Source organism: Rhinopithecus bieti, unplaced genomic scaffold (genome assembly GCF_001698545.2).
Source record: "Rhinopithecus bieti isolate Rb0 unplaced genomic scaffold, ASM169854v2 scaffold_19939, whole genome shotgun sequence".
NCBI classification, from domain to species: domain Eukaryota; kingdom Metazoa; phylum Chordata; class Mammalia; order Primates; family Cercopithecidae; genus Rhinopithecus; species Rhinopithecus bieti.
The window spans coordinates 3600177-3625071 of record NW_016810019.1 but is presented as its reverse complement, the minus strand read 5'-3'; the positions used below and the strand labels follow the sequence as shown (position 1 = coordinate 3625071).

At 43.7% G+C, this 24895-nt stretch overlaps 2 protein-coding genes across 2 annotated transcripts in view; one reads left to right on the top strand and one right to left on the bottom strand.

Annotated features, from left to right (window-relative positions):
- The window catches only part of SMIM13 (small integral membrane protein 13), a 41173-nt gene continuing 16278 nt past the window's right edge, over positions 1–24895 (top strand). The window contains exon 1 of the mRNA XM_017891168.1: positions 1–191. Within this exon, the coding sequence (XP_017746657.1) occupies positions 116–191 (76 nt within the window). The 5' untranslated portion in view covers positions 1–115. The remainder of the gene's footprint in view (positions 192–24895) is intronic.
- ERVFRD-1 (endogenous retrovirus group FRD member 1, envelope) lies at positions 6838–14243 on the bottom strand. The gene is made up of 2 exons (XM_017891167.1): positions 14082–14243; positions 6838–9983 (listed from the first exon to the last, which is right to left on the bottom strand). Exon 2 carries the CDS (start codon positions 9661–9663, stop codon positions 8050–8052), a length of 1614 nt encoding a protein of 537 aa, XP_017746656.1. The 5' UTR covers positions 9664–9983; positions 14082–14243; the 3' UTR covers positions 6838–8049.

The following is a 24895-nucleotide window of genomic DNA, read 5'->3' as shown; positions in this document are numbered from 1 at the left end:
GCCCCGGCGCCCAGCCGCGCCTGGCGCCCGCAGCTGAAGCGCAGGACGCGCGGCCGCCCTAGCTCACCGCCATCCGCGCCCGCCGCCCCGAGCCGTCCGCCCTTCTGCCCCCAAGATGTGGCACAGCGTCGGGCTGACCCTGCTTGTGTTCGTGGCTACTCTGCTGATCGTCCTGCTGCTGATGGTGTGCGGTGAGTGGGGGCGGCAGCCGCGGGGCAGTTCCACACGCCGGGTCGCTGATCTGATGTTTTTTTGTTTTTGTTTTTGTTTGTTTGTTTTAAAAAGGGCGTGGCGGACAAGTGTCTTAAAATCAACTGTTGTCCCTTAGCCCCTAGGGCTGAGCGCAGAGGTGGGCCCTTTACCCATGGCCGGCCCTCGGGCATCCTGGGGGAGGGAGAGGATAGGCTCCAGGGCTTCCTGACTCTGAGTGAAACCCTGTCTTGCTTCGCCGGCAGCGTCTGCTCTTGATTTCATTCTCACCACAGGCTGCCCAGATTGTAACCTTGGCCTGCATTCGAAGGTGAAGTGATTGGTTAGTCCTTTTTCATTTGCACAGATTCTTACCTTCATGATGAGAGGTGTCACCTTCGTTTCATCAGCGGGTGGGCTAGAGTTGGGTTTCCAGCACCCATTCAATTGTTTACTCAGAGTTCAGCCTTAAACTCAATTGCAAGCAGAGATGTCGAGACCAGGCAGAGCTTAAAAACACCGGCTATATTAAACTTTCAGGGTCAGGTAACCTAACTCTCAGTTCTATAATAATGGTGCTATTTTGAATGCTGTGTGTATTTTCCTTCTTGAAATGAGAGGACGTTCAACTTTCTTCTTAAGATAATATTAGCCCAATTTTAGATCTTTTTGATTTCTTCGTACATATATAGTAGCTGATAACCACAGGTCTCTTAGCAAAGTGGCTGAGCAATTGTGAAAATCTAAAAAGTATATAGAACACATGTCAGTGAGTTTACACATATTTATGAAACTGAAGTATGGGTTCAGGTTGATGTAATAAGGGGTCAGAATTCATACAGATACTATAGGGCTTGTTCATTACACGATAAATGTACAAATTATTAGTGACGCTATGGAAGACGTGTGCACTTGTGCATATGCGTATATATGTATTTATAAACTTGTAGGTTTATTTTATTTTATTTTTTGAGATGGAGTCTCGTTCTTGTCGCCCAGGCAGGAGTGCAATGGCCTGATCTTGGCCCCCTGTAACCTCCGCCTCCTGGGTTTAAGTAATTTTCCTGCCTCAGCCTCTGGAGTAGCTGTAGCCGGGATTACAGGCGCCCACCACCATGACCAGCTAATTTTTGTATTTTTAGTAGAGATGGGGTTTAACCGCGTTGGTCAGGCTGGTCTTGAACTCTTGACCTCATGAGATCCACCCGCCTTGGCCTCCCAAAGTGCTGGGATTACAGGCATGAGCCACCGCGCCTGGCCTTTTATGTATGTTTAAAATTTGTTGTGCTTTACTGTAACACCAGATTAAAGCTTCTAATTTACAGCTTTTCTTTTCTGATGAGATAAAGCAATTGAATAACTTTTCTTAATTTTTTGCTTGTGATGTCAACAAGCAGAAGAATATTAGAATATTGAACTAATTGTAGATGTTTAAGGTTCTTGAAGTAAGGAGAACAAAATCCTTGTGATATGTTTGGATGTGGGGAAGGAGGGAAAGCATTTATTACCCTTTCTAGTTTGAAAATGCAAGCTATCTGGACATGGGAATGTGACATGTAGACCCTACCATACCTTGGCTAGGATATTTGGCAAATTTACCTCTGTGACTTCAGAATTCCAAATTGTTCTCTCATCTCTAAACAGCTATTTGATGGTTTAATTATACAAATTTTTCTAAAACTGCTTTTAGTTTCAGAAACGTTAAAGAATAAGAGAGATGAAGTGTGCTAGGACAGCAGTCCCCAACCTTTTTGGCACCAGGGACTCGTTTCGTGGAGAATAATTTTTCCACAGACGGAGCAGGGATGGTTTTGGGATAAAATCATTCCACATCAGATCATCAGGCATTAGTTAGATTCTCATAAGCAGCGAGCAACCTAGATCCCTCCTATGCGCAGTTCACCATAGGTTCACAATAGGCGCTCCTATGAGAATCTAATGTGCCGCTGATCAGACAGGAGGCAGAGCTCAGATGGTACCGCTCGCCACCTGTATGGGCCAGGGACCTGTGTGCTAGAGATGGGGACCCCTGTGCTAGGACACCTTAGTTGTTTGGAATGATCAAGAACTAAAAGCTCCATGATGAAGTAATCAATACTTTTTGTTGTTGTTGTTGGGAGAACTGATGATGGAGTAGCCTCATCTTTTGACTAGGATGGGGCGGGAACTTGGGGAGAGGAGGCAAGGATCAGACCAGACTTGAGAGAGAAACTAGAGTGTGATATTAGTTTGCCAGGGCTGCCATGACAAAATACCAGAGACTGGTGGGTGGCTTAAGCAACACATTTCTTTTCTTTCTTATCTTTTTTTTTTTTTTTTTTTTTTTTTTTTTTTTTTGAGATGGCGTTTCGCTCTTGTTGCCCAGGCTAGAGTGCAATGGCGCGATCTCGGCCCACTGCAACCTCTGCCACCCGGGTTCAAGCAATTCTCCTACCTCAGCCTCCTGAGTAGCTGGGATCACAGGCCTGTGCCACCATGCCTGGCTAATTTTCTATTTTTAATAGAGATGGGCTTTCTCTGTGTTGGCCAGGCTGGTCTTGATCTCCCGACCTCAGATGATGCACCTACCTCGGCCTCCCAAAGTGCTGGGATTACAGGTGTGAGCCACCCATGCCTGGCCGAACACATTTATTTTCTTTTTTTTTTCTTTTATTTTTTTGATCTGGAGTCTTGCTCTGTTGCCCAGGCTGGAGTACAATGGCACAATCTCGGCTCACTGCAGCCTCCATCTCCCGAGTTCAAGCGATTCTCCTGCCTCAGCCTCCCAAGTAGCTGGGATTATAGGCGCCCACCACTACACCTGGCTAATTTTTGTATTTTTAGTAGAGATGGGCTTTCACCATGTTAGTCAGGGTGGTCTTGAACTCCTGACCTCAGGCGATCCGCCCGCCTGAACACATTTGTTTTCTTACATCTCTGGAAATGTCAGAGATCAGCAGGATTGATTTTCTCCTGAGGCTACTCCCCTTGGCTTGTAGATGGTGGTCTTCTCCTTGTGTCTTCACATAGTCTCTTCTTTGTGTATTCTAATCTCTTTATAAGTCACTGGATTATGCTCCCTCACCCTATGACTTTATTTAACCTCAATTACCTCTTTAAAAACCTTATCTACAGGCCGGGCATGGCGGCTCACGCTTGTAATCCCAGCCCTTTGGAAGGCTGAGACAGGCAGATCACCTGAGGTCAGGAGTTCGAGACCAGTCTGGCCAACATGGCAAATCCTCATCTCTACTAAAAAAAGAAAATACCAAAAATTTGCCGGGCATGATGGCACATGTCTGTAATCCCAGCTGCTCGGGAGGCTGAGGCAGGAGAACTGCTTGAACCCAGTAGGCGGAGGATGCAGTGAGCCGACATCGCACCATAGCACTCCAGCCTGGGTGACAAGAGTGAAACTCCGTCTTGAAACAAAAAAAAATCAGAAATATATTGTCTTCTCCGTGCCCACCACCACCTTCATCTTCAGCCTGCATTAGTCTCCTAACTAGTCTTTTTTCCAACCCATCTTAAATCACTTTTCACATACTAGCCACACTGTTTTATGAAGAATATTTTATCACCAGTCTAGTTTCAAAAGTCAATAGTACTTATGAAGAACTGGTTCCTTTCAACTCTGTTTCACTGTTTTCCTGGTTATTTTCTTTCATATTTCTAAATAACATTCATTACTATCTCTTGATTTTGCATTTTTAGACATTATTAACCATGGTAGATGCTCCATCCATTTCTTTCTCTCCTTGCCATTGAAATACATTTAGTTGACTTAATAGTGTGGATTTATATTTTGACTCTATAAACATTATTCACTGCTGGTTAAATAGTGTAATATGACCACACTTTCATTCTTACATGATTCTTCCTTTTTTTTTTTTTTTTTTTTTTTTTTTTTGAGACGGAGGCTGGCTCTGTCGCCCAGGCTGGGGTGCAGTGGCCAGATCTCAGCTCACTGCAAGCTCCACCTCCCGGGTTTACGCCATTCTCCTGCCTCAGCCTCCCTAGTAGCTGGAACTACAGGCGCCCGCCACCTCGTCTGGCTAGTTTTTTGTATTTTTTAGTAGAGATGGGGTTTTCACCGTGTTAGCCAGGATGGTCTCGATCTCCTGACCTCGTGATACCCCCATCTCGGAGCCTCCCAAAGTGCTGGGATTACAGGTTTGAGCCACCGCGCCTGGCCGATTCTTCATTTTTTTGAAGTTAATACATAATTGCCTTTTTAGCTTACCTACTGTTGCTTTGGTACATTGTTGTTTTTTTTTGTTTTGTTTTCTGAGAGGGAGTCTCACTCTGTTGCCCAGACTGGAGTCCAGTGGCGCGATCTCGGCTCACTGCAACCTTCACCTCCTGGGTTCGAGCGATTCTCCTGCCTCAGCCTCCTGAGTAGCTGGGACTACAGGTGCCTGCCACCATGCCCAGCTAATTTTTTATATTTTTAGTGGAGACGAGGTTTCACCATGTTAGCCAGGATGGTCTTGATCTCCTGACCTCGTGATCCACCCGCCTCGGCCTTCCAAAGTACTGGGATTACAGGCGTGAGCCACCATGCCTGGCCTGCTTTAGTACATTGTTATGCGCCCCCTACCAGATGTTCCACAATCTCTTACACTCATCAGTAGTATTTCCCGCATGTTCAAATGGAATGCTTTTCCCCTCCTTACCGCCCCCACTCCAGAACCTTCCTTCTTTCTCAACAGCTGTCATTCTGCAGAAAGTTGTACTTTCTCTGTCCTGTTCTGTACCCTGTTTTCTGGGTCTCATGTCATTATCTTTTTCAGTTTCCATTCTTTTTTTGTTGGAGCACATTTTCTAGTAGCTTTTTAGGAAAGAATGCATGAAAAATAATTTTTTGAGCTAATGCATACCTAGAAATGTCTCTATTTGTTTATATTCTACCTTTATACTTGATTGATAATTTGAATAGGTTTTGGGGTTGCAAATGATTTTCACCCAAAATTTGAGAATGGTTACCCCATTGATTTCTTGCTTCCAGGTCTGGTATTGAAAAATTTAATGCCTCTGTTTCCTTGTCGTTATACATGACTTGGTTTCTCTTTCAAGATGCTTTTTGGATAGCCTTTTGTCATTGTATACTGAAAAGTCATAATGATGTGCCTTTGTATGTATCTCTTTCATTTTTCTAGGTGCCTTCAGTTCAGATTTTTTCCTCGTTTCTGGGGAAATTTTCTACTAGATTTGTGATTGTTTTCTCCTCTCCATTTTCTTTTTTTTTTTTTCTTTTCTCTCTGAAACTTCTGGTAGTTGTATGCTGGACCTCTTGGATTGATTCTTTAATTTTATCTTTTTATCTCCTAATTCCCTCCTCCCCTTTCTTCTGGAGGATGTTTGGGGCTTTATCTTCTGTCTCTTAAAATGAATTTTAGTTGTAGCTGTCCAGTTTTTAATTTCAGAACTTTGTTTTTATATGATCAGCGTTGGACCTAGGCTGATCTGTGACTGTCTGATCAAGTCACACAGCTGGCGTTGCCGCTTACTAGCTGTGTGGCTTGAGCAATGCACTCAACCTCTCTTATTTCAGCTGGTAGGTAAATTCACAAATAATTCAGGAATCCTGAGGTTCAACTGTGTTTCTGCTTATTTATCTTACATTGAGGTACTGTGACTGTAACAGAGCTGTTTCTTGCAATACCAGGTTGCAGTGAAGAGGTTTTATGGTAGGGCTTCTGAAGGAGGAGATGGAAGGAAACTCCAAATCCATCTTGGAGGGGTTTGGGGCTAGGGTTTAAGGGTTTGGAGTGGGCGGATTGATTGGTCAAAGAGCCCAGGGGTGAAGCTATGGGACAGGGAGATAAAGACACTATTCTCGTGCTGATTTGATTCCTCTGTAGGGTGTCTCTAAACTGGTCATAAACTGGTGACAGCTGTTTTACTGTAATTCCAGAACCTGAAAAATGTCTTAAGCAATTTTTTTTTTTCAGACAGAGTCTCATCTGTGGCCCAGGCTGGAGTGGAGTGGCACAATCGCCGCTCACTGCAACCTCCACCTCCTGGGTTCAAGTGATTCTCATGCCTCAACCTCCCAAGTAGCTGGATTACAGGCATGCACCGCCACGCCCGGCTAATTTTTTGTATTTTTAGTAGAGACAAGGTTTCACTATGTTGACCAGGCTGGTCTTGAACTCCTGATCTCGTGATCCGCCCGCCTTGGCCTCCCAAAGTGCTGGGATTACAGGCGTGAACCACTGCGCCTGGCCTCGTCTTAAGCAATTCTTAAAAGTCTTATGATTCTAACTCAAAAATCTTATTTTTAGGCACCATGGAGATGCAAATGGACAGTATCTAGCGTATTGTGACTTTTGGTTACAAGAAAATGGGTCAAAGTGCAGCTTGATTAAACTACATTGCTGTCCAGAATTCTCATTAACCCTGTAAGGATGACTTTAGTACAGGTGAATATATATGAATTAATTGACTTTTGAAAAATCAATTTTTAAAGATTAAATTTGGTTTTAGAAATTTAAACTATCCTTAGATTAATACAGTTTTACTTAGGATGATGTACATATTTCAAAGATAGTAGACTGAGGTAAAACGTGTTGATTACAGAAAAGTGTGAACAAATTTTGTAGGTTGTCTAGTTCATTGGTTTTCATACAATTTGCAAAGATGTGTTAAGAAATCAACTTAGGCACGTTAGCAGTTTAGAGAGTTTATTTGAGCAAAGGTAATTCATGAACAGGCAGTGCCAAACTGCAAGCAACTGTGTCTTTACTGCAGAGGTACAAGGGGGAAACTTTTATAAGGTACTCACAGAAGCAAGACAAAGAAAATACTTGGTTAAAGTAGAAAGGACCCAGTTAGAGGTTAGTTGGTGGTTTCTAATTGGTTAAGCTTAAGTTTTGTTTGGCTGTTTACACTGAGTTGAGTGTTAGTTTGCTTGGTGCTGGAACCTAAATTGTGGAACTGTTATCAGCAGCAAATCCAATGGGTCTGCAGCAAACTCCATCCTTGCCCCCCAGAGGAGAGGAGGGAATTTGGCTGGGAGGCGTAAGGTAGCCTGACAGTCCCGGGCTCAAGTTTTAGAGCAGGAGTGAAAGTTGTAGAGCAAGAACAAAAGGAAGCAAAGTGCACTTGAAGAGAGCCAAGCGGGCTACTTGAGAGATCCAGTTGCCCTGCTAGGCCCTTGACTTGGGGTTTTATACATTGGCGTGGTTCCAGGATTTCCATTTCTCCTCCTCTGGTTTTTTTTGGGGTGGGCTGTCTGCATGCACAGTGGCCTGCCAGCACTTGGGAGGGGACGCATGTGCAGTGTGTTTACTGAAGTTGTGCACGTGTTCACTGAAGGGGTTTTTCCCTTGCCAGTCAAGCCTTCCTAAAGGAAGGTCGTATGCGACTTAAATGCCACTATTTTGCCTCTTAGGGTGCATGCTTGGGCCTATGCACCCAACTCCTGAGATTTTATCAGGAAGCTGCTGATGACCAGCTTCAGGTGTTTCCTATCTATTGGGAGCCCAGCTTTCCCTGGCGCCAGCTGCCATTCATTATTATGTTAGCGACACAGCTTAACAACTGCTTGACCATCACCTGATGGTTGCTTGACATTCCTGGTGAGGGGGCCCTCCCGTGCCCTGCTCATGTCTGACTAGCTACTTGCTCCAACATTTCCCCCCGTCAACAGTCCAAGACCCAATTATTTGGGAAAATGGACGAAGGTCAGTCTTCTTTAACTGCTTCCTGCTGACAGAGGGGCTGTAGTGGTTGTTCTGTGGGTCTTGGCCTCTTGCTAGCTGTCAGGGCAGGATGGCTCTGTGGATTGACAAAAGCCGTATCCAGCCAGATCCACAGGAGACGGGGCAGGATTTTGCCTCTGTCGTGTCCCACTAGTGAGCAGTCTAGGGGCCCTCTTTAGAAGGGTGACTCTTGAATATTGCGAGGACGGCATCTCGCACTGTTTGTCTGAAGCTTTATGGCCTGAAGGCGAGAGGAGACAAATTGAGTTATTAGATTTAGGAGACATGGACCAAAAAGGAGCAAAAGTAGGAGACTAACAAGTGGGCCTATAAAGGGAAGAACCCAAGAGAACCATTTCCAAGTTCCTTCCCAATTTAACCAACCCTGAGTGGCTCGTTCCCGTAAACTGGAGGCTTGATTTAGGAGTTGTCTGATGTTGTCTTGTACTTTTCCTGATTGATTTACCCAAAAGCAACATTTTTCATCTAAGGCCAAACAAATTCCTCCCTGTGCTGCCGTTAACATGTCTAGTCCTCGACGATTTTGGAGGACTACGGCTGCTAAAGAGTCGATTTGTTCTTGCACAGTCGTTAAGGTTTTAGCCATAGTGTCAATGTTCTTGGCTATTTCCTTTGAGAGCTGGCTGTAGGTGAAGGAAGCTTTTGTGATTCCAGCAATTCCGGTTCCCGTACCGGCTAGAATGCCAAGTCCTGCGAGAAGGGGAATGAAATGGATTGCCCTCCTCACCCTGGGCAGCTGGGAATTCCCATAGATTGGTATTGGAAGAGAGAGATTGCCAGGGGCTATGAAGATGTCCGGGGTTACATAGCCTATGGTACAAGTTCCAGTCCAGTTAGTGGGGAGGCATTGGTGAATCGACTGGCCACAAATATAAAAGGCTCCTTGAGTTTTAAGGCATGTAGAGATATGAAAATGAAATAAGGGGGTGAGGGAGGTTCCAAAAAATTCTGAGACTGCTGATATGCCCAGGTAGCTGGTGGCTATAGTCATGCCTGCTAAGACTTGGACGCAGGGTGTTTGGCTCTGGTTAGCTCCCTTGGTTTTATTTTCCCAAAAAAGAGAATTTCGAGTTTGGTCCAGTAGAACCCATTCTGCTGGAGAGCTGAGGTTGGGAATTTGCAGACATTGGTTGTAATCAGCAGGCCGAAACCAGAAATTTCGAGTTCTACATGAGCTTGGGCGTCCCTGGCAAAACTGGGTGGATTTATCTAGCAAAGTTCCCTGAGGAAAAGTAATATTTGGAGGTTTGGGGAATCTTGGTTGATGGCGGAATTGGTTGTGGGTGTATGTTTGATAAGTCTGTTGGTTAGGATCTACAGTGAAAGTAACATTACAGACTGTACTTGGAAGAGTACCTACATTTGTTCCATTTTTCCTTTTGGCTGTAACACAAATAGGGGCTTTTCCCATTAAGTTGATATTCGTAAAGATGGGTCCGAAAATGGGAGGTTTCTGGCGGATATCAGGGAAATCTTGCTGTACCGTTGAAAGAAGGCTATTTGCAGGCGTCATCAATCCTTTCAGATTAGGGTCCCATTGGTAGGAAATATGTAATTCCGCCTCTATGCTTGTCCATTCTCTGGGCGAGGCTGGATAAGCTGTCCCTGGCGTTTCAGTGGAAGAGCTAGTACATAACCAGCAACTGGTGGAGTAAGGGGATCCTGTACTTTGGAGCAGTTGCTGAGCTTTTTCCAGTAACGGGAAATCAGGATGGCGGTAGGCTGCTAGTAAAGGCGTGAGAATGAGAACCAGCAGGAGCAGGCCCATGGTGACCTAAGAGAAACTGGTCACAAAACGAGCTGCCAGTGGAACTCCTGGTGGTGTACAAGTTAGGGTTAAAATAGTGATAACAATCAGAGCAGTTGCCGATACAATTTCTAGTATCGGGATCACCTTACTTTGAGGCGAAAGGATGTTGGTGAGGCATTACTTATCTTTTTGTTTAAAGAGGAATTTTAGATCTTCCAGTGCCTCGCAAGTGTATTCTGGAGCTGAGGTTGCTGGTTCTGGCTCTGGTGTTTAAGGGCTTTTCCACGGCTTCACTTGAGTGTGATGGATCTAGCTGGCAGTCTCCAGTACTGTAATGGCTGTAGGGGTAGATAATAGAATGGTGAAGGGGCCCTTTCAGATAGGAGTTTGTTGGGAATTTGGGGTTCCATCCTTCCAGACATTAATGAGAAGTTGTGAGCCTACAGGATATAGAGGTGGGGATTTTTCCCCTTCAGATTTTGGGTTTGTTTGTAAACCATATTCCCAGAAAGCCTGCGAGAAGCCTGCTAAAGAAGAAACATAGTGGGTGACTTTGGCAGTTTCTTCAGCTAGTAATGTCAGAATATAGGAATGGCCTACCATATAAAGCCTTGAAGGGGCTTAATTGCAAGGGAGCCTTAGGGGCAACAAATCAGAAGGAAGGCTAAAGCTAAGAGGTCCACCCATGGCTGTGCTGTTTCCTCGCAGAGTTTGTTGGGGATATGTTTGAGGGTTTGGTTATTTCTTTCCACTTTTCCTGAAGATTACTGTCTCCTGGCAGAGTGAAGCTTTATGTCCAGGGCACTACTAACCTGTTGAGTTAACTGGGAAGTGAAGGATGGACCTTTGTCACTCTGCAATGACCTGGGTTGCCTGAACTGAGGAATGAGTTCTTTTAGGAGGAATTTAGCTACCTCCTGTGCCTTTTCAGTCCTTGTGAGGCAGGCTTCTACCCATCCTGTGAAGGTGTCTACACAGACCAAGAGGTACTTACACTTGCGGTGTGCAGGAAGCTGAGTGAAGTCCATCTGTCGGTCCTCTGCAGGGTATGTACCTCTCCTTTTACTGATGGAGAGGGCTTCCCCGTATGGGGATTATTTATAGTGCACAAAGTGCAGGCTTGACAAACCTGTTGAATAGTTTTATTTACTCCTGAACACCCATTTACAAATTTGCCCTAGACTGTCTTTTCTAAAGTGGCAGGAGTCCTGTAAACTCTTGATGATTTCCATTGGGAGGTTTTAGGTAGATGGAGAAGTTCTCCCAAGCTATACCATCCATTGGTTTCTTTTCAATACCCATGTTGGGTGGCCCAATCTGTTTCTTCCTTAGTGTATTGGAGAGAGAGCAGTTGCATTGGAGAGAGAGAGGAGCAAGGCCCCCATGAAGGTATCTTTTGAGATGCCTGTCTCTTTAGCTGTTTAGTCAGCTAACCTGTTTCCCCATGTGATTTCATCAGAGTCCCTTTGGTGTCCTTTACTGTGCACTATTGCCAGTTCCTGGGGCAAATGAACAGCCTCCAATAGCTCTAAGATTTGAGGCCCATACTTAATTTGAGTATCTGGAGCTGTTAGGTACACCCTCTCCTTCCAGATAGCCGTGTGGGTGTGAAGCACCAGAAATGTGTATTTGGAATCTGTATATACTCTTTGTCTTTCCCCTAGTTTAGGACTTTGGTCAGCGCAGTGAGTTTAGCTAGTTGCACAGAGATCCCCAGGGACAGAGCTTTAGTCTTCCTGGCTGGCATAAATTTGGTTAAGTATCTCACAACACAAATGTGGTGTTGTGGTCTCCTGGTAGTGGCAGTAAGGAAACTGGGTTAAGGGTGGAACACTGCTCAACCATTACCTATGGGTTTTCTAACAATGTTTTTGAAATTTTTCAGTGAGAAGCTGAAATCCCTTTTTGGCCTTCAGCTGAAGAGGAAACTGCCTTCTACAAGGATAGCTAGAAGGATTCTTGAGCTGAATTACTATAGGCATTGCTGTTATGGCCTTTCCTGTTATTCCTGAGGCCCAGACCTCTGGATGAATGGAAAGGTCTGTGAGCAGTTCATCCTTGTGTATGGTTTCCTTGAGGCATAAGATTGCATTTGAAAAAAGGGGTGTTGGCCCTGGAGGAAAGGTTAACGGAGCCCCTAGTCTGAACAAAATATCCCTACCCAAAAGGTGTGTAGGGTATTCTGGCATCACTAAAAATGAATGAGACAAGATGGTTTTCCCCCACGGGCAGCACAGAGGAGGAGTAAACCTCCAGGTTATGGGCACTTCCTATTCTCCCAGGAGGATAATTGCCTGGGAAAAGAGGTAAGCACTGAGCAGGCAGCCCTCATGTCCAAAAGAAAACTTACAGTCCATGAAGACCAGTACATAGGGGATTTCTGTCCATTTTCCCTGGTGGTAGCAAAACAAATCTAGTTGGTGGATCATATTTAAGTTCGTCTTCCGTTTTCTGGCCAAGATTCCTGGTCCTAGCGCTTTTATTCAAGCCAGGCTGTGTTACAGAAAAAAGCCTTTTCCTTTTTAGGGTTTGGGAGTCAAACTTTTCCCAGTTCTTGAAGATGTATCTGAGTAGTGTGTCCTGTGGTATGGAGACTCGATTACCCATCCACAAAGAGAGAATAGAGGAGAGAAGGGAAAAAGAAGGCAACCCCTCCAATTTCCCTACTGTCTTTTTCCTGAACTTACAGCATACCAGAGTGGGTAGGGCGTTACCTCATTCATCCATTTTTCCTTTGCGTCTGGCAGTGTCCCCCATTCATCCTAGGGGTTCCAGAATGAACCGGTACTTACCAGGTACCCCTAACCTTGGTCCCATCTTGTTTTATGGAGGCACAATTACCCGTTTGCAAAGAAAGAGGCGAGAAGAGGGTGTCTCCCCTTGTTCTCTTAGTCCTGTGCCTATGGCAGATCACAATGAACAGGGTGCCCCCCCGCAATTCATCCAAGGGGTTCTGGAATGAGCCAGTGTTAACTGGGTACCCCTACCCTGGTCCCATCCCATTTCTGGACCAGCCTTCATCTGTGCTGCAGTGGTAACCTGTTTTGTGTTTGTAGCCTGGAACTAGTCTTCATCTCTGTTCTATGGGTACTTTGGTCTCTTGCATCTGCCTCCTTGGGCCGTCCTATATCCATGTCTCCATGACCTTATAGTGACTCTTGTTCAGAGCATTCTAGCAACAAAATGATTGTCTCTTTTCTCAGATTCACATTTCCCATGTTCTTTAATTAGACGAGAAGCCTGTTTTTCTGCCAATTGCTGCAAGGGGGCTGGCCTTCCCTCCCTTCAAATATAACTTTGAAGGTCCTGATACATACTGAGAAGGGCATGGAGGTGATGAGAGGATTGGAGGAAAATTTGTATTTGGGATTCTTCATCCTCCCAGGGTAACATGCAGAACAAATGCTTAAATAGATAGAACAATCCTTCTGCTACAGGGGGAAGCGGGAGGAAGCAAGAGGAATACTCATGGAAAGCATTCATATGCTTGCAGAAACAGCAGCCCTTGGATTTGAGAGCGCAATGTTTATTTGCCCTCTTGACGTAAAGGAGGAACCTCTGGAGGACTTGGTGTTTGGGATAAGGGCCTGCAAATGGCAGAGAAAGAATATTCTGTCCTCCCAAAGGGTGCTAACTCAACAAAAAAGCTAGTGGGTGGGGTCCTTAAGGGCCACAGAGTGAGGTCCTATGCAAGCAAGCAAACCACTTCAAAAGCCAGTGAAAAACATGGCCCTGGAGCATCACAGGGGTGAAAAGCATATGGTAAGTCAAGGAGCTGGCAGAGCTGAGGTTCTGGTTAGTGTCTGTCCCAGCAGTGAGCCAACAGACAGGGAAAGGGTTGGAGGTCATCCGAACTGGTGGGGTAACAAGTATAAATATCAAGGGACATCCATAAGGGAGCCCATCTCTTGGCTAACACAGCAAGAGCTGCAGGTGCATGAGTAAGAAACAGGGAGTGTGGGTTTAAGGCAGAGAAGAAAGTTGCAGGGCATGCAAAGTAAGAACGGAGAAAAGGCAGACTTACCCCCAAGGCAGTTGGTCCAATGGGTGTGCAAGGTCATTTTGGAATACATACAGAGAAAGGAGAATAGGTGGTGCTGGGTTTTTGGGAAAGAGCTGATTTTAGTTGAAAAAGCAGAGGAAACCCCAGATACTACATGGTGGTAGGTTTTAGCCCTACCACTCATCAGCCTCCTGTCCAGGGGGGTCATTAGTGTCTCAGGTCTACTCAGTGCAGACTCCAAGGTCCTTCCCACCCCTGCAAGCCATCCTTCAGGGTGAGCAGAGAGAGCAGCCAGGGGGAGCAGAGCCACTGTGGCTGAGAGGAATCGTTCTAGGGGTTGGTTAGTAAGCAGGAGAGTGCAAGAGAAGAAGGAAACCACATATGAGGGTTGAACGCCTCCAGCCAAAGAAGGCAAGGAGTAGAGATGTCTTACCATTAGAGAAGGTATCCGAGTCACTGCACCACTTGAGAGATCCAACTGCCCTGTTCAGCCCTTGACTTGGGGTTTTATACATCAGCATGGTTCCGGGGTTTCCGTTTCTGCTCCTTGGATTTTTGTCTTGGGATGGGCTGTCTGCATGTGCAGTGGCCTGTCAACACTTGGGAGGAGCCACATGTGCATGTGTTTACTGAAGTTGTACGCATGCTTTCTTGAGACATTTTTCCCTTATCAGTCAAGTGTTCCTAGAGGAAGGTCATATACTGGTTAAACTCTGTCATTTTGCTTCTTAGTGCGCATGCTTGAGCCCACTTGCCCAGCTTCGGAGATCTTATCAGGAAGTTGCTGATCACCAGCTTCCGGTGTTTTCCTCTCTTTTTGGGAGACTGTCTTTCCCTTGTACTGGCCTCGACCCATTATTATTATTTTAGAGAAACAGTGTAACAACCGCCTGATCATCACCTGATGATCACCTGACATTCCTGAGGTGGGGGCCCTCTCTTGCCCTGCTCATGTCTGCTTGACTACCTACTCTAACAGAACCAGCTTAACCTAATGGCCTCCTGATTGAACTGCTTTCTTTTCTTTTTTTTTTTTTTGGAAACATTCTCACTCTGTCTCCCAGGCTGGAGTGCAGTGGTGCAATCTTGACTCACTGCAACCTCCATCTCCTGGGTTCAAGTGATTCTTGTGCCTCAGACTCCTGAATAGCTGGAATTACAGGTGTGCACCACCATGCCCAGCTAATTATTGTATTTTTAGTAGAGACCAGATTTCACCATGGTGGCCAGGCTGATCTGGAACTCCTGACCTCAAGTGATCTGCTGTCCTTGGCCTCCCAAAATGCTGGGATTACAGGCATGAGCCACTGCACCTGGCCCAAACTGCTTTCCATAAACATAAATTTACCTTTCTAATGTAAATTGAATCATACAACATGCTTTTTATGTTTGACTTCTTTCTTCCAGCATAATGCTTTTGAAATCTATTTGTGTTGTGTATATCAGTAATACATTCTTTTTTATTGCTGAAAGAGTATTCTGTTGTGTAGATATACCACAATTTGTTTATCCATTTACTCATTGATGGACATTAAAGTGGTTTCCAGTTTTTAGCTGTTATTATTATTATTATTGTTATTTTATTTATTTATTTATTTCGAGATGGGGTCTTGCTCTGTTGCCCAAGCTGGAGTGCAGTGGTATAATCTTGGCTCACTGCAACTTTTGCCTCCCGGATTCAAGCCATTCTCCTGCCTCAGCCTCCCAAGTAGCTGGTATTATAGGCGCCTGCCACCATGCCTGGTTTTTTTTTTTTTTCAGTAGAGACAGGGTTTCACCATGTTGGCCAGGCTGGTCTCGAACTCCTGACCTCAAGTAATCCACCCGCCTAGGCCTCCCAAAGTGCTGGGATTACAGGCATGAGCCTGTAGTAATATTAGTGGTAGTTAGTAGTATTATTAACATTCAATTGCAAATCTTGGTGTAGACATATGTTTTCATTTCTCTTGAGTAGCTTTATAAGAAACTGCCAAACATTTGCATTGCCAACAGTCGTGTGAGAATTCGTTACTCCGCATCCATCACCAATGTTTGATGCTATTGTCTGTTTTTAATTTAGCCATTCTAGAGGATGGGTATTATACTTTTGATTTTTGTTTCCTTAATGACTAATTATTTTGAGCATCTTTTGTATGTTTTTTTTTTTTTTTTGAGACGGAGTCTCGCTCTGTCGCCCAGGCTGGAGCGCAGTGGCCGGATCTCAGCTCACTGCAAGCTCCGCCTCCCGGGTTTACGCCATTCTCCTGCCTCAGCCTCCCCAGTAGCTGGGACTCCAGGCACCCGCCACCTCGCCCGGCTAGTTTTTTGTATTTTTTAGTAGACACGGGGTTTCACCGTGTTAGCCAGGATGGTCTCGATCTCCTGACCTCGTGATCCGCCCGTCTCGGCCTCCCAAGGTGCTGGGATTACAGGCTTGAGCCACCGCGCCCGGCCAGCATCTTTTATATGTTATTTGCCATTCTTTCTACCTTCTGTGTAAATCATCTGTACAAGTTTTTTCCATTCATTTAAAAAATTGTGTTACTTGTCTTTTATCAAGTTGTAAACAATTCTTTATTCTGGATACAAGTTTGTTTTGTTTGTTTTGTTTTTATTCTATCTGTCTTGCAAGTATTTTCTTCTATTCTGTAGCTTGTCTTTTTATTTTTATTTTTTTGAGACAGAGTCTTGCTTTGTTGCCCAGGCTGGAGTGCAGTGGCACAATCTTGGCTCACTGCACCCCCCACCTCCCAGGTTCAAACGATTGCCCTGTTTCAGTCTCCCCAGTAGCTGGGAATTACAGGCATGTGCCACTGTGCCTGGCTAATTTTTGTACTTTTAGTAGAGGCAGGGTTTCACCATGGTGGTCAGGCTGGTCTTGAACTTCTGATCTCAGGTGGTCCACCCGCCTTGGCCTCCCAAAGTGCTGGGATTACAGGTGTGAGCCACTGCACCCGGCTGCCTTTTAATTTTTAAATGTCATTTGTTTTGTGTTGTTATTGTTTGGTAAGTGCTGCTTATCAAGTTTTTAAGGTATGACATATAAAGTTTTCTTTTTTTTTTTTTTTTTTGAGACAGAGTCTCACTCTGTCACCCAGGCTGGAGTGCAATGACGCGATCTTGGCTCACTGCAACCTCTGCCTCCTGGATTCAAGTGATTCTCCTGCCTCAGCCTCCCAAGTAGCTGGGATTACAGGTGCGCACCACCACGCCTGGCTAATTTTTGTATTTTTAGTAGAGATGGGATTTCACCATGTCAGCCAGGCTCATCTCCAACTCCTTATCTCAAGTGATCTACCTGCCTTGGCCTCCCAAAGTGTTGGGATTACAGGCAGTTGAAGGTAGTTTTACCTTTTCTTCCCAGTGTGTACATTTGTCTTTTAGCTTTTGCCTCATTGTGCTGGCTAGCGCCTTACAATGTTGCAAGAAAGGAGTGAGAGCAAACCTTACCCCCGATCTTTTGGAGTAAAACATTTAGCTTTATACCATTAAATGAGTTATTAGATGTAGGATTTTAGTAGATATTCTTTATCAAGTTTAGGAAGAAAACTTCCCCTCTGTTTCTACTTTGTGGAGATTTTTCTTTTTTTAAAAAATCAGGAGTGGATATTGGATTTTTTTTTTTTTTTTTTTTTAATGATTTTTCTGTATTGAGATGGTCATGTACTTTTTCTCTTTTCCTTTTTTTTTGTGACGGAGTCTTGCTCTGTCACCCGGGCTGGAATGCGGTGGTATGATCTCAGCTCACTGCAACCTCCTCCTCCCAGGCTCAAGTGATTCTCATGCCTTAGCCTCCTAAGTAGCTGGGATTACAGGCGTGTACCAGCACACCCAGCTAATTTTTGTATTTTTAGTAGAGACGGGGTTTCACCGTGTTGATCAGGCTTGTCTTGAACTCCTGACCTCAAGCCATCTACCCACCTCAGCCTCCCAAAGTGTTGGCATTGCAGGCATGAGCTACCACGCCCGGCTGTATTTTTTCTCTTTTAAGTCTGTTAATATGATGGATTATGTTGCATTTCGAACGTTAAAGAACCCATTCCTCAGATAAACCTGCTTTGGTCATGACATGTTATCCGTTTTCTATACTGTAGGAATTAATTTAGTAAGCATTTAAGATTTTTCTGTTTATATTCATGAGAAATACTTGTGGTTTTCTTAAACACCCTTGTCATAGTTTTGTGATAGTGTTAATGTCATAGTGTTAATGCAGACCTTATTACATGAGTTGGGCACTGTTCCTTTCTTTTTGGATTTTTGGAGGCATTTACGTACAATTGGCATATTGGTTTTCTATTGCTACATAACAAATTCCCACAAATTTAGGAGCTTAAGACAACACACAGTTGTTAGGTACCAGTTTCTATGGATCAGGAGTCTCCACCTGGCTTAGCTGGGTCCTCTGCTCCTAAGGCTGCAGTCAGGGCCTGACTGCGTTCCTTTCTGGAGCTTGGGTTCCTCCTTCAAGCTTATGTGGTTGTTGGCAGGATTTGGTTCCTTGTGACTGAGGACTCAAGTTGGCTTACCTCTTCATGCCAGTTGAATCTCTGACACCAGGGAGGGTCCCAATCCCTCTTTAAGGTTTTTACCTAATTGAGTCAGGCCCACCCAAGGTAATTTCACTTTTGAATAACTAAAAAATCAACTGATTGAGACCTTAATTGTAGTTTCAAAATCCCTTTGTCTTTACCAAATAACATAACCTAGTAAAGGGAGTAACTATCCCATTACCTTTGCCATGTTCTGTCTTGTCTTGTCTTTTCTTTTTTTTTTTTGACAGAATTTCACTTTTGTTGCCCAGGCTGGAGTGCAATGGCTTGATCTTGGCTCACTGCAACCTCCGCCTCCTGGGTTCAAGCGATTCTCCTGCCTCAGCCTCCCGAGTAGCTGGGATTACAAGCATGGGCCACCACGCCTGGCTAATTTTCTTGTATTTTTAGTGGAGATGGGGTTTCTCCATGTTGGTCAGGCTGGTCTCAAACTCCCAACCTCAGGTGATCTGCCCGCCTCGGCCTCCTAAAGTGCTGAGATTACAGGCGTGAGCCACCATGGCCGGCCTCCCTCCCTTCTTTCCCTTTTTTCTTTTTTTGGACAGAGTATTACTCTGTCACCCGGGCTGGAGTACAGTGGTGTGGTCTCTGCCCACTGCAACCTCTGCCTCCCAGGTTCAAGCGATTCTCGTGCCTCAGCCTCCCAAGTAGCTGCTACAGGCATGCGCTACCACGCCCAGCTAATTTTTTATTTTACTTTATTTTATTTTGCTAGAGATGGGGTTTCGTCATGTTGGCCAGGCTGGTCTCAAACTCTGGGCCTCAGGTGATCCGCCCGCGTCAGCTTCTCAAAGTACTGGGATTATAGGCATGAGCCACTGCTCCTGGCCAGCTTTGCCATGTTCTGTTGGTTAGAAGCAGATCAGTTTCTACCCACTCTCAAGAGGAGGAGTCATATAAAGATTAAACAAAGGATTGACTCATTGGGATTACTAGAGTGTGTCTGTCACATTTGACATAATTTCTTTTGCAAATGTTTGGTAGAATTCATCTGGGCTGGGCCTTTTCTTTTTGGAAAGATTTTCAACTACGAATTGAGTTTCTTTATTAGATATTTGGCTATTCCACTTACCTGTTTCTTCTTGAATGAACTTTCATAGTTAGTGTTTTTCAGGCACTGTGTCTGTTTACTCTGAATTGTATAATTTACAGGGATAAAGTTTATAATATTTCTTAATTAGCTTTTTAACACCTGTAGGATCTGATATTGGTTATTTGTGTCCTTTCTTGTTTGTAACTGGCCTGACTAGTGGTTTATAAATTTTATTGATCTTTTTCCAAGAACCACCTTTGGTTTGATATTTTTCTCCCTATTGCTTGTCCATATTCTGTTTCTTTGGTTTATACATATATCTACATATCTTTCCTTCTGCTTATTTTGAGTTTAATTTGTACTTCTTTTTCAAGTTTCTTATGGGGAAAGCTTGGGTTATTGATTTTAGACTTTTCTTATTTTTAAGAAAGTAGATATTTAATGATAATTGTTTCTTTTCTTTTTTTTTTTTTGAGACGTAATCTTGCTCTGTCGCCAGGCTGGAGTGCAGTGGCGCGATCTCGGCTCACTGCAACCTCCGCCTCCTGGGTTCAAGCGATTTTCCTGCCTCGGTCTCCTGAGTAGCTGGGACTGCAGATGCCTGTCACCACGTCCAGCTAATTTTTGTATTTTTAGTAGAGATGGGGTTTCACCATGTGGCCAGGATGGTATCGATCTCTTGACCTCATGGTCCGCCTGCCTTGGTCTCCCAAGGTGTTGGGATTTCAGGCGTGAGCCACCGTGCCTGGCTGACATTTAATAATTGTTTCTAAGTATTGATTTTTGACTTTTAAATTTTTATTCAATTCAAGATATTTTCTAATTTCACTTGTGATTTCTCCCTGGAACCATGGCTTATTTAGAAGTATGTTGTTAAATTTTGAATGTTTGTTCTTTTCCATATATTTTGTTTTCAGTTTCTAATTTGACTTTTTTATGGTCACACAATGTATTTTGTATGATAAAATTTCGGAGGGTTTACTTTTACATTTAATGGGACTTATTTTATGATATAGAATATGGTTTATCTTGTTTTTTTCTTTTTTTCTTTTTAAGACAGGGTCTCTCTCTGTCACCCAGCTGGAGTGCAGTCACAAGATCTCCACTCACTGCAATCTCCGCCTCCCAGGTTCAAGCGATTCTTGTGCCTCAGCCTCGCAAGTGACTGGGATTGGACACCCGGCAAATTTTTGTGTTTTTAATAGAGATGGAGTTTCACCATGTTGGCCAGGCTGGTCTCGAACTCCTGACCTCAGGTCATCTGCCCACCTCAGCCCTCTAAAGTGGTGGGATTACAGGCATGAACCACCACCCCTGGCCAGTATATAGTTTGTCTTTGTGAACATCCCATATATAATTGAAAAGAATGTTTTTTCTGCTATTGATTGAAGTGTTCTATATATCTCAGATCAGTTTGGTTGAGGGTTGTTTGGTACTTTTGTGAAAGGGCACCAGCAGCTTTTGCCATACAGTAGCTACTATATTATATGGTAGGACTCTTCAGGGCAAACATTGAACTCTGTAATGGATCAATTGGTCAAATTAATTAAATCTTGGTAGTTTTGGGGGTGGGGTTGGGACAGGGAGAATAAAAGTTGATTTGTTTTGAGTATCTACTTTGTGCCAGGTGCTGTTTTAAGGCATAGTGAACACACTGGAAAACTGATTAAAGCATACATTTCCTTTCCTTAAGAAACTTGTGTCTCATAGGGAAGGTGATCAATAGTATGGAGGATGGAAGTGAGCATGAGGTGCTAAAGCAATTACCCAAAATAGGTTATACTGAAGTAATAGTATTGTAGAATGATCTAAAAATTATATATTCGTAATGCTTAAATTTCTCAGTTACAGCGGTAGTAGTCTCATGTCTGTATTGTTTGCCTTAGAGGGGAGGAGGTTGGAGCCTATGAGATAGTAACAGTGCTAATATTTGATGAGTATTATGTTTTAGGCATTCATTTTATCTTGTTACATGTATTAACTTTTAATTACCGCATACCCTTTGAGAATGGGTACTGTTACTCACATTTTATAGAACAGAAAACTGAAGCACGTAGAGGTTAACTTGCCAAAGTCAGAAATAAGTCATTGAGTTTTAGGATTCATGGAAGAACATTGTGGTCTAACATGCCTCTGAGATATAAGAAATTATGGTGACAATCCAGTTGATAGATACAAGGATGTGATCTAGGATAGAGAATGGCACTAGGAATGTAGAGAAGGAAACAGATAGGGTTCATTAAAATAAAATCTGCAGCACTGGGATAAGATAAAGTGGGAACAAAATGCTGAAGAGGAACTCTTTTCTGCCTTAGAGATGGGGAGAGAAAATATAGTTCCCCCAAAGAGCTGTTGGATGGAGACAGACAGCAGACACGTGTGCGTGTGCTCTCTCTCTCTCTCTCTCAACCTCTCTCAACCTCTCACTCACTTGCTGTTTTTGAGATGTCTTCAAACTAGCCAGGTAGAAATTCCCTCTTGAGGTTCCGGAAAGGTGGAAAGTGTGGATGAAAATTTGGTCCTCATCGTCTGTAATAACAATGATATTTGGATCCATGGCAGTGTTGTGATCACCAGAAGAAGAGAACAGAAAGAGAGAAGAGATTTTTAAAGGCAACTTGAAATGTCTTATGATTATTGGATAGAAAGGCTTTGGATTTATAGGTACTATGGCTCAAATTTGTGTTGATTTGTAGTGGCAACTCCAGGGGCTTAACTTCTAGCATTGCCTAGTGTGTCATTGAGAAAGGGGTATGCAGTAGAGGGAGAATTTTAAGAATTAGAAAAGCTCGGCTTACTTGGTTTAGTCTGCGTTTAGGACTTGGACATACTGTCTCACAGATGAGCCTTTGCTGCCTTCAGAGTAAAATGAAAATAAGGTAGTAAGATTGAAAATGGAAAAGAGCTTTTAATAAATGTGAAATCGGTATTGAGCCAGTCATCTAGCTACTTAGATGCCATCATTAAGGTGAGATTATATAACTCCATTGGAATGATTCCACAATTTACAAATACAGGAATTTGTGGTTATACTTACTGCACCTGGGCTTTTGGACTGAAAATACCTTGGGTAATGTGTCTTAGTCTGTTTGGGCTGCTGTAACAAAAATATCATAGACTGGGTGGCTTATAAACAATGAAAGTTTATTTCTCATGGTTCTAGAGGGCTGGGAAATCCAAGGTCAAGGTACTGGCAGATTTAGGGTCTGGTGAGGGCCTGCTTCCTGATTCATGGATGTCTGTCTTCTCACTGTGTCCAAACATGGCAGAAGGGGAAGGAGTGAGGGAGCTCTCTGGGGTGTTATTTTAATAAATGCATTAATCCCATTCATGAGTCTCCACCCTATGACCTAATCACCTCCCAGAGGCTTCACCTGCAAATACTATCACATTGGGGATTAAATTTCAATATATGAATTTTGGGGGCACACAAACATTCAGACTATAGCAAGTAGCAAAGTGGTATTCTCATTCTCTAGATAGTGCTTTGTGTTTTAGTCATAGTGTCACCATGAAAATCTGAGAAGTTTGATACACTGTTAAGATTCATTGCTGTCTTATGTAGCTGGCTGTCTTCAAATGTCATGAGTCACTGTGTGCCTTTATTTTCTTATTTAGAAAATGGGAATAGTGATTGCTGGTCTCATTCAGATGGATTGTGTACGAGCACAATGATTGAATGTAAAAGCACTTTGTGAACTGATAACTGTATGATTGAAGGTGAAATTACACTTCTCCCCTAGGTTTGTGGTGTGTTGATGGTGATGGTTCATCACTCAAGTTCATCTATCACAACCCTTCCGCTGCCAGCATGTTTATCTTACATACAAAACAATTTACAGTGTGTTTCATGAAATTCATCATTTGAACAAATGCTTAGTTATTGGCACACAGAAGTGAGTACTCTTTTGCTTATCTCAGAATACACACCCTCTATTGATTACTAGTTATTCTGGCATATAATGCCAGACTGAAGCAAGACATAAACTTCCTTTTAAGCTGAAAAACTGCAAAGCTCATTTTAACAGTCAGTGTATTATAGACTGTCCTTTGCCCCTCACCTCTCCTTTCTTCTCACTCTCTACTGTTTCTGTCTTACTAAATCCCAGGACATGGTTCTAGACCCATGCCCATAGAATAAGAGTTAAGAAGTTTCTGATATGTGCCTTTTGGGTCTGGGTGGGAGGAATTGTATAAGCTATACTTCTGTAAGAAGTCCGCTGTAGGCATACAGGGTGCAATTGGTAAGTCTTTTTCAGAAAAAGGCTGCCTGGGTTTTAGTGGTTTTGCTTCCTTCATTCCCCTCTCCCCCAAAATACATATGCACACCTGGGAGAAGTTAGTCACTAGGGCCCCGAGTCCAGATTAGGTTGGTCTATATTTATGGTTATACAGGTGCCTTTCCCCCTCCCAACACACACACCTGCATACACACCCCTCTCCTGGTATTTGGTGCTCTCTTACCAATATCATGTAAAGAGTGATGCTTTATTTTCTATTACATAACTTTCCACTTGTCTTCTCTTCCACTCATTGTTTGCAAGAGAATGAGTTCTGAATGCGTAAGTGCTGTATTAAACCATTCTATTAACTAGACATAATACAGTTCTACTTGAAGCAAGATACAGTCATTCTTTATGTCCACTACTGACTATCCATTATGTCGGTCATCATATCCATGGTCCTCCTGCAGCATTGTTCCACTTATCAGCAATGTCTGGCCAGTTTCTTTGTTGCTCCCCTTACATACATACCTACACTGTCTCACTAGTAAATACTGATTTTGCATTAAGCTGTGTTTTCTCAAGTCGAGTCTTCTCAGGTTCTCTGGTCAACTGTTGTTCTGTCTATCCCCCATGGACACCCCACTGCTAATCTTTTTCTTCTTTTCTTGGCCAGTCTCCACAGTTGATTGGCAGCAGCACTCATGCTTCTTTTCACTTCTTTTGTCTTTTCCAAGGCTGCATGTGCATCAGAATCATCTAGGGAGCTTTAAAACATGAATAAGCACAATCCCTGGAGACTGATGTTGGGATATCTGGGATGAGCTCTTGGCAATCTGCATTTTCTAAAAACTCCTCAGCAGATTTCGAAGTCTGAATGATCCCTCTTGTGAAGGGTGCAGTGTGGTCACCACATACCTTCAACTCGAATCATTGCACTGGATAATAATTTTGAATTCGCCTTACTTTTATAGGTGTTCTTTTCCCTAAAAGGGAAAATACGATTCCTGTCCTCTTGTGACCCTACCTTGCCCCGACTCTGAGTAGTTCCTCTGCTCTAGAGGTGGAGGACTTTTTGCTGTGTGGACCTTTATCAAAGGTCAGGCCTGTGTTTTAAAGGAATTCGGGCAGATTGCAAGAAGATTGAAGGTTTTGGTTAGACATTATCTAACAAAATGTTACTGCCTGCCGGGGTTTCTGTTTTGTTTTGTTTTGTTTTGTTTTTGAGACCAGGTGGCTCCGTGATAGAGGCCATCCTCCAAGAGCCTATTGTCTAGTAAAGGTGGAGGAGATATCAAGATATCATTACTGGGCATCTTTTCCTGGGCTATTCCCTCCACTCCCCTTTAATCTCAAAAAACACCCATGTCAGCTGGGCGTGGCAACTCACACCTGTAATCCCAGCACTTTGAGAGGCCAAGGCGGGAGGATCACTTGAACCGGGAGTTTGAGACCAGCCTGG

Bases quoted from the DNA above. Each gene is read 5' to 3' on its own strand.
- ERVFRD-1 (XM_017891167.1), bottom strand. From the start codon at position 9,663: ATGGGCCTGCTCCTGCTGGTTCTCATTCTCACGCCTTTACTAGCAGCC.